Source organism: Montipora foliosa, chromosome 8 (assembly GCF_036669935.1).
Source record: "Montipora foliosa isolate CH-2021 chromosome 8, ASM3666993v2, whole genome shotgun sequence".
Taxonomy (NCBI): domain Eukaryota; kingdom Metazoa; phylum Cnidaria; class Anthozoa; order Scleractinia; family Acroporidae; genus Montipora; species Montipora foliosa.
The window spans coordinates 38,120,159-38,135,387 of NC_090876.1; the positions used below are offsets into that span (position 1 = coordinate 38,120,159).

Sequence of the window (15,229 nt, forward strand, 5' to 3'; positions counted from 1 at the left end):
AACGAGTTAGTAAACTTGTTTTGGCGCTTGGGCGTGCGTAACTACTGCGTTTGGGCGAGCTTGCTGTGTAGTGATTTCCCACGAAATAAGACGAAGTGATGTCAAATACATCACGTGGGTTGTGACGTACTTCGCACATGCTCGATGAAAAATCAAACGGTTGCTTGCAATGGTTCCCCTCTTGGGACGCATAGGAGAAACCAAGTGCTCGCAGGGTAACTCGCGATATCTGTCAACTCATATGCAACGCGCGCTCGTGGAATAATTGTTAACAAGAGGCTACAATTAGCCTGAACTCGGACCTGCAAAAATACAGTGGTGTATGGTTAATTTAGCGCTAAAGAAAAGAAAAGAGAGAAGTCTTTCTTTCTTCCATCGGACTTACGTTGCGCTTCTCAGGATGCTTGATGTGTATGTATTGAATATCCGAACACGCGTTATCTTCATCATAGGTGACGACAATGACCACTGCATCATGGAAACGAGGTGAAAATAGTGTATTTATTCCAAAATGGCTAAGCACATTGTTTTTCGCTGATCGATGGGTATTTTTGCTCAGGAAAGGATGCTAATCGAACGGTTTAAGACGAGAAATTTCTGAAAATTAATGTTACTAAATTTGCAAATGCAAACAACGAAACCCTATTAGGGGTTATCAGGATACGGGATTTTTTATTTATTTATTTATTTATTTTTTTGAAAGAGACTTTATTCAAATCCCACAGTTTTACTTGCTTCCTTAATTCCGTTCATCCAAAAATTACAAGATCAGTTCTAAATCATCCGAAAAACTTATTCAGTCAACAAGTTATTATCCTGTGTTCGAAGTCCGGTTGCGTAATCCTGGTTTAGTTCCTTGAAAACTGTTTAAATCTGCCGTGACGAAGACAAGAAGACATTACTCCATTTCTCTCAACGCTCAAAAATCTAAAATGCCGTAATTGCGTGTTCCATAGTCCAGTCCGAAGTTTAATTTTAAAATTCTATAATCTTGATTTCAGTATTGGAGTAACTTGGTACCAAATGTTGCACAATAACTTGAAATCTCGTTAAGAAATAAGCTTAAATCCAGTAGTCCAGTCCAGATTGAAATCCTCAAAACTCTCTCAACTCAACAAAACCTACAAGTAGTAAATAGTTCTCAGAAACTACAAAAGTTCGTCATGATTCTACACTTGAGCTGAAAAAAACCTATCAAAAACGAAACCAAAAAAACACTAGTGATCGCTTCTCGAGAGAACAGACACACAGCCGAAACTGTTCTGTGCCTGCCTCATACGGCCCTGAAAAAAGTACCGTAGTACAATGGTACTTTACCGTAGCCCTTGGCCGAGAAAACTAATCCTGGTCAAAAGGCCGAGAAGCGATCACGATACGGGATATTTAGGTACAAAAATTGAAGGGATACGGGATAATTAGCGGGAAAGGGGGGGGGGGGGAGGGGAATTGAGGAGATACGGGCTATTTTTAAAAATAGTAATGCATTGCGTACGTGTGGTAGTGCCGTAGCTTGACAATGTTTTTTTTCCATAACTGTCAACTGAGCTACGTTTTGTTTTTCAGGAGATTCAAGTTGTCCTTGCGTAATGTGTGGCTCTATTAGTACACGATATTGTTTTGGTATCTTAAATCATTACAGTGCCATGGTAGATGTCTTTGCTAAATACCCCTTGAGAAGACATGTGATTCAGTGAATACTGACCCAGAATGATTGAAGAAAATAAAAGGAAATCGAGAAACATTGGCTTCAAGGCTGACGTGTTGATCATTACGACTTCTTTTTCACAACAAGCTTAAGCGTGTATTCTGAACTTCCTACATCTTTCCAAGACAAATGATCACTGAAGCCAAGCCCTACCCGGCGGGGTTAGTATATGGATAGGAGAAGTCAAATATGCGACCTGATACGACTGACGTTTCTATTTTAACGTTCAAAAATGCGAACTAAGCAAGGTACACATTTTGTTAGCCTGCTTTATGCAAAACAAATATTGCCGCAAAAGTATATTAATCTTGATATATAGTGTTTAAGAAGAGCAGATGGAGCTTTTTAGGAACGAGAATAAAACAATTTGCTATCAGCAACAAAATTTGCGAGATGAAAACATCATAAATCTTATGCCGCCACGAATATAGTAAGTTATAATCCGCAGAAAACATTTTGGGAGAGTTTTGTTACGTTCAATGTTTCTATCGTACTTTTGGTTGCACAAGTAAAATCGCACTGAAAATGAGAAGTGACACCGATTTTAGAGGCCGCCTATGATCAAGTACCTTGCTTGTTGCTAACAACACACGAAACAAAGGATGCATCTGTGACAAAATGAAGGCAGGACACCAGGTTTTTGTTAGTTTGGGAGCATATTTAGTCTAACTAATCTTTCCTGGTACGACATGTCGCATTTAAAAGGTAGACCTAAGATAAACTTTGTAGCTCGGCGCTGTACTCGTTCTACCTGCCTCATCAGTTCTTTAGACCTGTATTGCATAGCCGAGGTGAGGGCGCACAAAAGCAAGGTAGATGCATCTTCTAATCCTAGGACTTTGAATGGTTCTAGTGTTCCTCCTGACAAATCCGAGTAGTTTGTTTGCCTTGGAGCAAGCCTCTGACACTTGTCTTGACCACGTTAGATTGTCACAAATCCAAACGCCGAGATCCTTTTCGCAGTTGGTACGCTCCAGTGTTGACCCACACAGCGTGTAGATACTCTCTATGGGATTGCGCATACGCGTAATGCGCATGACCTTGCCCTTTGTGCTGTTGAATACCATATTTGTTGTATCCGCCCAGTTACTAATGTTGTCCAGGTCTTACTAGAGCTCCGTAATGTTGTTTTGCTACTTGATGGCTTTGAAAACTTTTGTGTCGTCTGCAAATGCAGCCACATGACTGGATTTGAGAACCCCTGGCAAACCATTTGCAAACAGCAAGAACAACATGGGACCTAGAATGGAACCCTAGGGGAACCCCGAGGTCACTGACCTACACTCGGAGGAACCCCCTGGGACGGTCACTCTCTGTTTACGGTTAGCGAGGTACGACAGGAACCCATGACCCGGAGCCTACAACTCTACTGTGTTCGTGTAACGGCGTTTTCACATAGCGATTTATTTTTAGATTGAATTTCCCGCGAACGAGACTCCCACAGGAGCCCGATGACTAATTACAAGAAATTAAGCTGACGTCATAGGGTCACCGAACCGGAACTGCCTTTGTTTTTTGACCTAATTCGCGGAAGGGCTAGTCTAAAAATAAACCTACTTGTGAAAACGCCGTTTCACAGACGCCGTATGGAAGTTGCACGCTCCAGATGGGCTCCTGGGTAGGAGGTGAACCATCTCAAAAGATTCCCCCCGAAACCGTACTGAGTCAATTTCGCAATCAGTTTCCGGTGGCTGACTTTATCGAACGCCTTCGACATGTCTAAGAAAATTGTGTCGATTTGTCCCCCTCTATCTAGGTGGAGTCCGATTGTGTCAAGGACCTCTACTAGTTGAGACACACATGATCGTCCACTCAAAAAACCATGTTGACATGCATGGATCGATTGGTGCACCCTCTACTTTATTCCATTAAAAACACAACGTGCCATCTCCTTTGAGACCACTGAGAGTAAAGATATTGGCCTGTAGTTCTCTGCATGTTGTTTATTGTCCTTTTTGTGAATCGGACATACGTTAGCAGTTTTCCACTCGGAAACTTTCCGAGTCTAATTGACTTGTTAATTAGGTTGCAAAGTGAGGGCGTAATTACATCTGGGCCAGTGGCCTTGTTCGCATCCAGGCCTTTAATGACTGATACTATGTCACTAGTTGTAAAGATGAGGTTTGACAGGCAAGGATCTATCTGGGTTTGCCTGTAATAAACTCTCCGTATCAGTGTTAGTGTTACTAGCAGAGTCACTTGTGAACACAGACGCAAAATAAATGTTAAACAAGTCTGCAATTGCATCAGGTGTATCGGCCGTAACTCGTGAAGTAGAGGGATCCTGGTCACTAGCCATAGATATCTCTGAAGGGAGGCCCCTAGACTTTGATTTGTGCTTTAAAACAGACCAAAAATGTTGCGTATTATTTAGAATGCCGATGTACAAAAGATCCCATGGGATGACTTTAGATCAGCGTGTGATATTAACAAGAAACTTGACATTTGGCTCAAGCATTTTCAAAACAATCTAGATAAATACTTTCCTATCAAAAAGAAACGAATACGGCAGAAAACTCATCCATGGTTGGATAACAACATCCTCAAACTCATGAGAAGGCGAGGTCAAGAGCACAATCGTGCTAAACGTACTGGAGACGAAGATAAATGGACTTTGTATAGACAACTAAGAAACCAAGTTACTTCTAAATTACGAAAACAGAGAAGGGATTACTTTAATCAGCACTTATTGGAACATAAAGGCGATCCTAAATCCTTCTGGAAAGTTCTAAAACAAGTTCTTCCGGGGAAGCGTAAACCTTGTAACGTCGATAAACTAATTGTCAATAATAAAGTCCTAATGAACCCCAAAGAGATTGCTGACACAATGAATAAACATTTTACAACTATCGCTGAACAAGTACTTCCTTCTTCTGCAACACATTTATCACCAGTCTTAAACAACAACCCGAATGTGCCTTCTTCTAGAGAATTCTCTTCTTTCCAGTATGTTTCCAATGAGCAAGTTTTCAAAGCACTATCTACGTACGTTAGATGCAGGGAAAGCAGCTGGAGCGGATAATATCCCGGTAAAAGCAATTAAATCCGTGGCTGGCTACATTGCACCCAGCATTGCATATCTATTTAATGAATCTTTTCGTCAAGGTGAATTCACCTTAAAGTGGAAAATCGCCCGAGTTTCACCACTTTTTAAAGGAGGAATTCCTACGAACTGCAACAACTATCGACCAGTGTCTGTTTTACCTTGTTTAGCCAAAGTGCTTGAAAGGTTTGCAAATCAACAATTCCAAGACTTTGCAGTTGAAAACCAACTGATCAATGAAAAACAATTCGCATATCAAAAACGTTCATCATGTAATATAGCCTTAATCCGCCTTGTTGACGAATGGAAATCGTCCATTGATATTAAACATATAGCTGTTGCTGCTTTTCTGGATCTACGAAAAGCCTTTGATGTTATGAATCATAATCTACTCTTAAAGAAGTTGGAATCTGCAGGAGTGTCCGGCTCTGCGTTTCATTGGTTTAAAAGCAACCTTGACAATCGTAGACAATATGTAACTTGCAACTCAACAGAATCAAAATCATTAGCACTTCGACACGGGGTCCCACAAGGGTCTATCTAAGGGCCAACCCTCTTCTGCGCACATTATAACGATGTTACATCAGCAGTGAAACACACAAGTTGTACTTTGTTTGCTGACGATACTGAAATCCATTACAGCGATGGAGATATCAACAAAGCATCTAATTATGTTAATGGGGATCTTGACAACATTAGCTCATGGTTATCAAGTGATAAGATGTTTGTACACCCAGGAAAATCTGAAGTCATGAAGATTGGAACTCAAAGAAGTCTCAAAAACTCTAATGATTTAAATACCTTTATTCAAGATCATCGTCTCAAGGAAGTTACAAACTATAAATATCTTGGTGTCTACGTCGATAGTACCTTGGCTTGGAAAGAGCATCTTTCATATATGCGAAAAAGAACGTATCCAAAAATCCGTGTTATAAACAGACTTTCTAGTTTCCTGGCTAGAAGCGTTCTATTGAAGATCTATAAACAAACGATGCTACCAATCTTTGATTACGGATGTTCTGTTTGGATGGAATGCTCAAATTCAATGATAGACAGCCTAGAAAGGCTCCAAAATCGGTTTATGCGTACCATACTCAAAGCTAACAGGACTTCTTGCACTCAGAGTATGAGATCTAAATTGGGACACTTACCTTTAAAAAATCGAAGGCGTTTTCTGAGATTTCAGTTGGTCTATAAAATCATCAACGACTATAACTGTCCAAACCAACTAAAAGGCTATTTACCTCGGCGATCAAGTCTGCACGGGAGAGATCTCAGAGACAGCACTACGCTACATTTACCAAAAGCAAATACAACAGTTGGACAAAAACCTTTTCAATATGCTGCAGCGAAGGATTGGAACGATTTACCAAAATCGATAAGATCAATTACAACCTTTTCATCATTCAAAGCAGCCTTATATAGTTTTTTGCTAAAATCGGACAAATTAAGTCATAGGTGCACGGTAAATTAAATATTGTATTTTTTATTGCTATCCTTTTTATCTGTTGAGATAATATTTAAATAGTTGATTTTGATTGTAAGTGATATGATTGTATTTCACCCTTTATCACCAGAAATATTATAATTATCTGCTCATGTATTAATACCAGTTTGTTTTTAACAAACTGATACATTTTTAGCAGTTTAAATAAAGCTATTATTATTATTATTATTATTATTATTATTAGTATTATTATTATTATTATTATTATAGAAAGTCTGTTTCTAAGGACCCCATGTAATTATCCCGACTTTCTCGTAGCAGCCTCTCGGTTTCTGAGCGCAACAACTTGTATTTTTCTTTTAAAGTAGAGTTACTAGGGTTCTTTTTTAACCTCGGACGAGCGGTTTCCTTTTTCTTGATGGTGTTAATTATTGTACCAGTAATCCATGGTACATGGTTACGCCCTTTAAGCCGCTTAGTTGGCACATGATCTGCAACGGCGGATAGAAAAGCGTCCTTCCAGTATAGCCAATCAGCGTCGATATCGTCACAACTCAGTGGAGAGGACAGCCCAATCATAACAAGTGACGCGCGCAAGCCGTCAAAATCAGCTTTTAAATAGTCATAGACGGAGCGTTGAAATCTTGTCGGTGCTTTGATAAATGCGTTATATTCAAAGCAAACAATACCATGATCACTAAAAACACCCGATTGTTCACTAGACAAAACCTCGTTTACGCTTACTTGATCAGGCGCGCTTGTTGTGACAAGGTCCAACACTTTATCGCCTCCTGTTGGAAATGGGTTCATTTTGTGAAAGATAATGATCATTGAGTGACTCAATGAAGGATAACTCTCTAGCACCTCTTGTTTGTTCAAGGCGTTCCCATGAGATTTTCGACATGTTTAGATCGCCAGCTACCGTACGACAACGCAATCAAAAGAGTCACATGCATAATCTAGAAAAATATTAAATTTCTCTAGTCAGCCTTCATAATCGTCGTCCGGGTCAGGCCAATAAATTGAAGATAATAAAATCTTCTGGTTACAAGCTGTAGTCACCTGAGCTGAGCTTTTGAGACTTCTCGCGTTAATACCAAGGCACTTGATAGAACTATGTCGAGAGTCTCGTAGAGGGCCAGGCAGACTGATAATGTCACCGCACAGGAGTAATAAACCGAAATGAACGTATCCGCGGCCTAGAGGCAGGTCTTGAGCAGCACACGGGAAAGGGCTTAAAACGACTCCATGCTGAGTTGTTGAATGATCCTTCTGATGGTCTTGATTCCGGGAAAGTGTTTTTACAAACATTTTGGTGGGAAAGGATACTCAAAAAGATGACAAATACCAAGAGTAGATTGACCATAACCACAGAGCCTACGCGATCATGTCCGGTCGCCATCTTGCTTTCAAATACAAATTTGGTTTTTAAGTAGAGTCTATTATTCTACTATTTTTATTACTAATCGCAGTTGTAAAACACGGCTCAACGGGAGAGCACTTCTTAGTGAAATGGACTCCGTGGTGAAATAAAGCTCTTTTTTTTTTGTATCCGGTGGGCTATGTCGATGTCATACGGTTTGACACCTACTCCAATTGCACTGATTTTGAGCAAAGCTGCGAAGTCTGGAAGGTATTTTCGAGTGGTCCCAGCTCAGGGACGCCAACAAGTTTGAGGTTGCAATTGTAGGAGTAACTATACTCTTGGATGGCACCCGAGACTTTTGATACTTCGGTCGATAACTGCTGCAGTGATTTTCCGCCAAGAGCAGATATTTTGTTCTGGGCCCGGTTTCTAAACTTATTAAGATCATCATATTCTAAGGACTTCGTTGCGTCAGGATCCGATGCGTTTGCAACATCATGGCCACCAGCATGAATCCCCTTCAGGTTCTTGAGCTTTTTCCTTTAGCTTGTCATTCTCAGCTTTTAGTGACTGCACAGTATCCTTAACTATTTTAAACTTGAAAAACTTTGTAGCTATATAACATAATCATACTATCCTGGAGCTTTCGAAATTGCATTCGCACGCTACACAAGCGTGCAAGAATTAAGTCAGATTTCAGTTATCATGGTATCCTCGATCAAGAAGGACTGTCGATCTTCCTTCGGTCCCTCGTTCCGATTGTGATTGCCATTCTCCGATGGTGGAGTTCAGCGTCTTGCAAAAGTGGCTTGAGAAAAGCTTGTCAATGAACTATTGTGTTAACGGGCCCTAATTTCGTCCCATATAGATACAAGTATCTTCTTAAAGGCGATACGAAATTCAGTATTAAAGTACCCGTAAATGATCGGATTTAAAGTACTGTTTACGTTTGGTAGAATCAAGTAGATCAGGTAAAAGAGAACATCCGGAATGTGTCTCACTATAGACATATCATACTGGTCAATAGTGAACACGATAAAAAATGGGGCCCAACACAAAGTGAAAGTCAACAGGACAATGGCGATTGTCTTAGTGACTTTGAATTCCCGCCGCACGCTCTTTCGCGTATACCTGTCTTCCTTGCTGCTGAAATTGGCACTCATGTGTTGCCTTTTTTTAAACTGAATTCTGATAGTGCGCAAAATCATGATGTAACAAGTCACGAGCACAGTAAGTGGGAACAGAAAAGCTACTATGTTCGTTACCGTGTAGAATTTTTTGTTGGTATTCCAACACAAGCCGTTAGCGTTCAATCGAACACCTGGCTCTCCAGGCCAAGCGATAATGGAAAGCGTCGACAGTGTGGCCGCGTACAGCCACACGCCGCCAATGGCCAAAAACGAGCGCCGGTTTGTCATCTTTCTATGGTAATCAAAAGCTTTGTTAATTTTTAAGTGTCTGTCAACTGAGATCACCGCCAGATTGGCGATGGATGCCGCCGCACAGGCCATGTCCATCCAAATCCATAACTTGCAGATCCAAACATATTGTATGATCGTTACATTTGAGAGGATACGGAAGGGTAGCCCCGCAGATGCGTATAGGAAGTCACTTACTGCCAGGGACGCAATAAACCAGTTTGTAGGGCTCCGGAGACGCCGGTTGATGTATACGGCGATACAAACTAAGCTGTTTCCCAATATGGTCACGATCATTACAATGATGTAAAAGGCTAAAAAAAATGTTTTCCAATCCCACCAAGAGTCGTCAGATTCATATTCAGGAATGTCTGTTTCATTTGTCGTGTTATTCATGCTTGATCTCGGTGTGGATCAAATGTGGCTGCTTGATAAATGTAGACTGGCTCAACGTACCCTTGTGACGTTCTCCTGTCGTCACAAAATCTGTCTGTCTTGACGCTTTTGTCTTTCAGTGGTACTCGACTTTCCGAGGTAATTTGACAAACAGCTTGCGTAGAATTCCGCCCGTAAGGTAGAATTATGAAAAATCTTTGCCTTGGCCTGAGACAAGTGATATGCCAGTGGGTATGACTATTAATGGATGGCAAAAAAGATTATTGTTGTCTTTGTCAACTTGAACAATTTGCTTCCAGTTTCAGGTCTTCGTTACTCCAGATTTCGGTCCTGATATATAGTATGCTCTTCTGCCACCGAATCACCTGAAAGAGAAATTATTCCACGAGCGCGCGTTGATATTTGACAATTATTCCATGAGCGCGCGTTGGATAAGAGATGGTAAATAGCCAACGAGGCGCTTAGCGCCCAGTTGGCTATAGCCAGTCTCATATCCAACAAGTGCGAATGAAATATTGTTTTATCGAATTCTTCAAACTCCAAAAGTTTAGAAAGTACAAAATATGAGCGAAAAAGCGAGCAAATCCGGGCAAAATCTAAAAAACTTAATGAGAACTGATGCGATGTTTTGTAAGGCCTTGTGGTTACACAGACGCAGGCTCGTCATGAGAACATTTCTTACCTTTTCGCATACTCCTAAACGTCGGAATTGATCCAGACTTTCCACAAAAACGTTTTTTTTTTTTTTTTTTGTGCTGTATTCAGAGAGAAATTTCGCTTTCGGCAAAAAAAACATTTAGCTTAGCAACGCTTAGCGCAATTATTTACCATATAAGGTCAAACTAAGGTATATGAGCTGTCAACCGAGATTGAGTGAACAAATCAGAGCACAAGAAATGCATTATCCCATGTTCAAAATTTAATAAAAGATGGTAGATAGCCATCGGGGCGCGTATAGCGCCAAGTTGATTATGATCATTTCATATCCAACAAGCGTGAGTGGAACAAATCATGAATAAATTTCCCTATTTTATTTTGTAAAAACAACCCTGAAATTAAAACTGATTCGCACAGTTACTGATATTCGTATATTCGTAGAGCATGGTATAATAACTCATATACCATGATGGCTAAGCCAATCAAAACTTTAGAATTGCATTATATCCAATGATTCTTAGTTTTTAAGAAGGGGGAGAGAGGGAGCGTAGGGGCGTTTGCCGGGATATGTGAATTTTTAGATCGGAAATCTGTTTTCCCGGACGTCCATGACTATAAAGTCTGACGTCATACAAAACTATCTGCCATTATGTATAGCGGCTGTTGGATATTCAGTATGGCTTTCGGAATCGTATTCTTCATCCAATAAGCCATTAAATTTAAAGAAATTAAAATCTCCCACATCGGGTTTTGGGGCAAGATATATCCATGCCCATGCTTCTCAAACTCGTTTTCGTCAACAAAACGGACTTCAACTCGGAGCGCCACTTTGAATACTTTTGATTGTGCGGACGTCTCGTTTCGGGACAAACTCCCGCTTTCATGACATCTAAAAATTAACGTAACCCAAGGGAAAGACTGGGCGACTCCCTCTCTGCCTCTCTAATTTTTTCTTGTTTTTAATAATTGTTTTTATACAAAAAAAGACAAGCTCTTACTTCACAGCAAAATGAGAATTTCAACGACTAAGTCGCAGTTCAGCTGCGGGTGTTCCTACCAACCCTTTGTCAGGGAGCTATGGCCATGTTTTCACGACAGCCGTTGTCTCGCTTAACATTCCTGAAAGTGGTTTGTTTGTAGACTTCGTTAAGCGACTTAAAAATGATAAGTGTTTTCACGGATGAGATTAAATGAGGAGAAAGCTCGTGCCGATACAACAAGAAAAATAATAAAAATAGCACGCCTTTTGTATTTCCGATTTGAATAACCGCAAGCAACTCCTCATTGGACGAAAGTAATTGCCAACTCGCGTAAGCTACCTGGTTTGGCGGCTTAAATTTAAAGAGAATGCTACTGAAATTTTCCGACTTGCTTAACTTTAAGCGAGTTGGGAAAGGAACTATTTTCACGTAATTTTAGGTTGTCACTCGCTAAGTGACCTACTTTTCAGGAGAAGTTGATGAACAGCACTGTGACACCTTAAGAATTGATTAGTTAAACGTAAATGTTATCTCTTGATCAGGACGAACGGCTCTTCGATATCAAAGAATTTCACTTGGATCTTTTTTTCGGTTACGCAGGTCACAAAGTCACCTTAGCCTCTTTCGATCTGTAGGATAGGGATTGTAATCCAGATAACTGGGAAGTTCATAAACTCTCAGCGATAATAAGGCATTGCTTTGAAAGAGCTCAAAATGCCATTCACCCTAATAAAATGAAATGAAATGAAATGAAAAACATCTCTCTGTACAATTTGAAAACAAGCTTGCATGAGGTCAAAAGTATGGAGGTCCGTTCTGGTCAAACTTAAACAAGACTTTTTGTCTGCTTATTGAATTATTTGTACTGGCTGTTTATTTTATGTCACTGAATATATATATATTGTTACATTTTGTCGCGACTTTTTTTCGTTACCTTTCGTGAATTTTTGGCACACCCTACAATTTTTTTTTTTTTTTTTTTTTTTGCAATGTATGGATTATTTTTTGGGCACCCTTTCTGAATAATTTTTTCGTACTATCTTTGAATTACTTTTGGTTACCCTCCACGAATTATTTTTGGTTACTGACAAATTCATTTTTGGTTCCGTGATGCATTGCGTGCCCTTGACTGCCGCCAACAGTGTTCCGTCGTTCCCAAGGTCTTTGCGTATTGCAAGATGGCGGTCACTGTATCATGTCATATCATCATAAGGAAAAGTCTGTTAGTTGATTAGTTCTTCTTAGTGATGTCACAATGTCAAGACGAAATGTCAGCAGAGAGAGGAATGAAAGAGGAATTCAACCCTTCATGAAGAACTTGAAGGGTGTATTAAGTCTCTCCCTCACTCCACAAGATAAGGATAAGGAAGGCAGAACCGTCCTTGACTGTCCAGTTGAGTGATCGCTACTAGTACTGCCTTCTGCACTAATGGAACTTGAGGACGTCTCATTACTCGTTTTTGAGGACTATTTGTGCTATCGCATTTCGAGCTATTTGTGCAATTCGAGTTCGCACAGATTCCTCCATGTTTTCATCATGGCGGGAAGAACTCGATCCAGTGTTCGCGCGTTAGACATACAAGTAACAGGCACGCAATGCATCTTGGAACCCCAAATTAATTTGACAGTAACCAAAAATAATTCGTGGAGGGTAACCAAAAATAATTCAAAGACAGTACGAAAAAAATTATTCGGAAAGGGTGCCAAAAATAATCCGTACATTGTAAAAAAATTATTTTGTTTGGTGCGCCAACATTTACGGAATGTAACATAAAAAAGGCGCGACAAAATGTAACAATATATATATATATATACAGTAAGATAAAATAAACAGCCAGTACAAATAATTCCATTAAGCAGACAAAAATCTTGTTTAATTTTGACCAGAACGGACCTCCATAGGCCGAACTTCAGTCGGCGGACGTGATTGGCGTGCCAATTTAAGTTGATCGCGTTCGTCTTTTGAGAAACTTGTCCTAGTTATATTTTCCGTTGACGAACATTTGGACGTCACACTGGGAGATTTGTGTCTAACTTGAAGTAACGGAGAAAAGCAGAGGTAACTTTGAATGACGCCCTTTCGTAAAGCATTTTCTTACCGTTTTGGTACTCCAAGAAAGCAAGCCGAAGAATTAAACGGTCACTCAACTAAGGTCTACATTGACATACAGGAGATTTGATAGGTACAATTATCGGTTCCAAAGAAAGTTATTACTGGCGTACGACAGGGGAAATATCACATTTCAGTCTTTGCAGCAAGTTAAAAATTTCTCTGCTGAATACGGCTGATACTGAATCAAGTAGTAAAAAGGTCACAACTCGTTTTTCACTAAAGTGCTCCGAAATCTCTGAGATCTTACCCAGACTAAAGTGGAGTGTCCTTGTGGCCTTCAAGATTATTTAGATTTTCATGGTTTGTTTCAACTTTCTATAACAATTGAATGCATTGAACATGGTCTCATCACGAAATAATATTGAATCTTCATGCTGTATGGCCCTGTATGGGTTGAAATTTGCATATTAAGCTTCATGCTCTATACATGTACATAAGGACTGATATTGTTGGTAAAGCATTGCTTTGAGCGAGCTCCGTTTGCTGGGACACAAATAATACTACTTCTGTTTGGGATATTTTGGCCAAGCCCTGATGGGCTAGGCCGTTTATTGAAAATCAGTATGGTAACCTAGGAAATATCCAAATATAGAAGACATGATCCCGACAAAGGTAAGGGTATACCCGCTACGCAGCCCTGAGCGAGGAACGAGTGACAGGGCCCCCCCACCCGAAGCCAAAGCGAAAAAACTGCCACCACGAAAAGAAGGTTAAAGTACGAACCAACAAACGTAACGTTCACTATATGGCCCCTACTCATATAGTCACCTTAGAAAAATAAGCAAAATAATGAAACTTGCATATAAAGCAGAAGTAACGATATAAAAAACCTGACCATTGCTAACTAAACAGATTACAATTTACAGTAGTAATATATAGAGAGATAACTACATGGCCCATTTTCACACAGACACCAAACAAGCAAATTAAGAAGAGCCTAGGCATGAGTATGGATAATGTGCAAGCTATAAGGCCTCTGCTCATATAGCAAAATAACTATGATACTTGACTACCAAAGGCAGCAAAAAGTATATTCCCCAAGTAGTTGTGATTCATGCAGTCAGCATTCTACTATACATGCTGTATTGTTCAGACATGCATAGATAACTTAGAACTGGACATCATATAAGGTGCCAACAATTGTTAACTTACACAGTGATTCAAGTCTGAGATGGGTAACTTTCGATTTTGTTAGTGATACCAACATGCGCTACAAGCCCAAGTTGTCTGGCGTTGGAACCCGGCAGGACACCAGAAAATGCTGAATGGGTTGTAAGAATGTGACTTAATCTTTTGAAAATTTTCAATGGAGAGCAAACACTTACAGCAAAAGAAGAATGTCAATTGTGTTCAATACCAAATAATAATATAAAGCCCAAACAAGGCCTTCGTCACAGGTCAACCAGTACGTAAATACTATGCTTAAAAATAACACTTCTATGTAAGTAGTATTACTGACAGTTTAAGGGAATATAAGTGGGTTCACACATGCAAAAATTGATTCTACACATACAGTGACCTAAACAAATGAATTACGACATTAAACGAAGATGTCTACATGGCCCTTGCTCACATAGTCAGAAGACGTAATCCTAGATGTAATGAACCACGAAGGAGGCTGCATGTGTGGATATGTACAGCCGATGATTTGTTCAGGGCAGCCAGGCTGCCAAACCCGCAAAACTGATGCATGGCATCACGACAAGGAAATAAATGCAATGACGAGGAATGAGTCAGCTTTTCAGAAGTAAGCCATTGGATGACTGTTTCCACGCACACAAAAACGTATTCTCACTATTCTTAACTAAATAAATTATTATGAAATTTAAATGAACATGATGACATGGCCCCTGATCTAACATGCTGTCATGTGTTCCATTAATTTAAATACAAAATAATGAATAGTGGTTGAAATGCAACATGAAAAAAGCAGCATACGGGTACTAACAACCAAGATTGACTTTTCAATTCGTGGAACTCTCTGCAGTAAGATAAAAATTGCTCTGCCGAATACAGTTGATACTGATCAAGTAGTAAAAAGGTCACAACTCATTTTTGACTAAAGTGTTCCGAAATCTCTCAGATCTTAGTTAGACTATAGTGG

At 39.9% G+C, this 15,229-nt stretch overlaps 1 protein-coding gene and 1 pseudogene across 1 annotated transcript; both read right to left on the reverse strand.

The window, feature by feature from the left end:
• LOC137967372 (D(1) dopamine receptor-like) overlaps positions 1-15,229 on the reverse strand; it is a 97,212-nt pseudogene that overhangs the window by 22,108 nt on the left and 59,875 nt on the right.
• On the reverse strand, positions 7,732-9,882 carry LOC137967374 (D(5)-like dopamine receptor). Its single transcript, XM_068813913.1, has one exon. The coding sequence runs from the start codon at positions 9,373-9,375 to the stop codon at positions 8,401-8,403; it is 975 nt and encodes a 324-aa protein (XP_068670014.1). The 5' UTR covers positions 9,376-9,882; the 3' UTR covers positions 7,732-8,400.

Excerpts from the sequence above, each read along its gene's own strand:
- LOC137967374 (XM_068813913.1), bottom strand. The coding sequence starts at position 9,375 with ATGAATAACACGACAAATGAAACAGACATTCCTGAATATGAATCTGAC.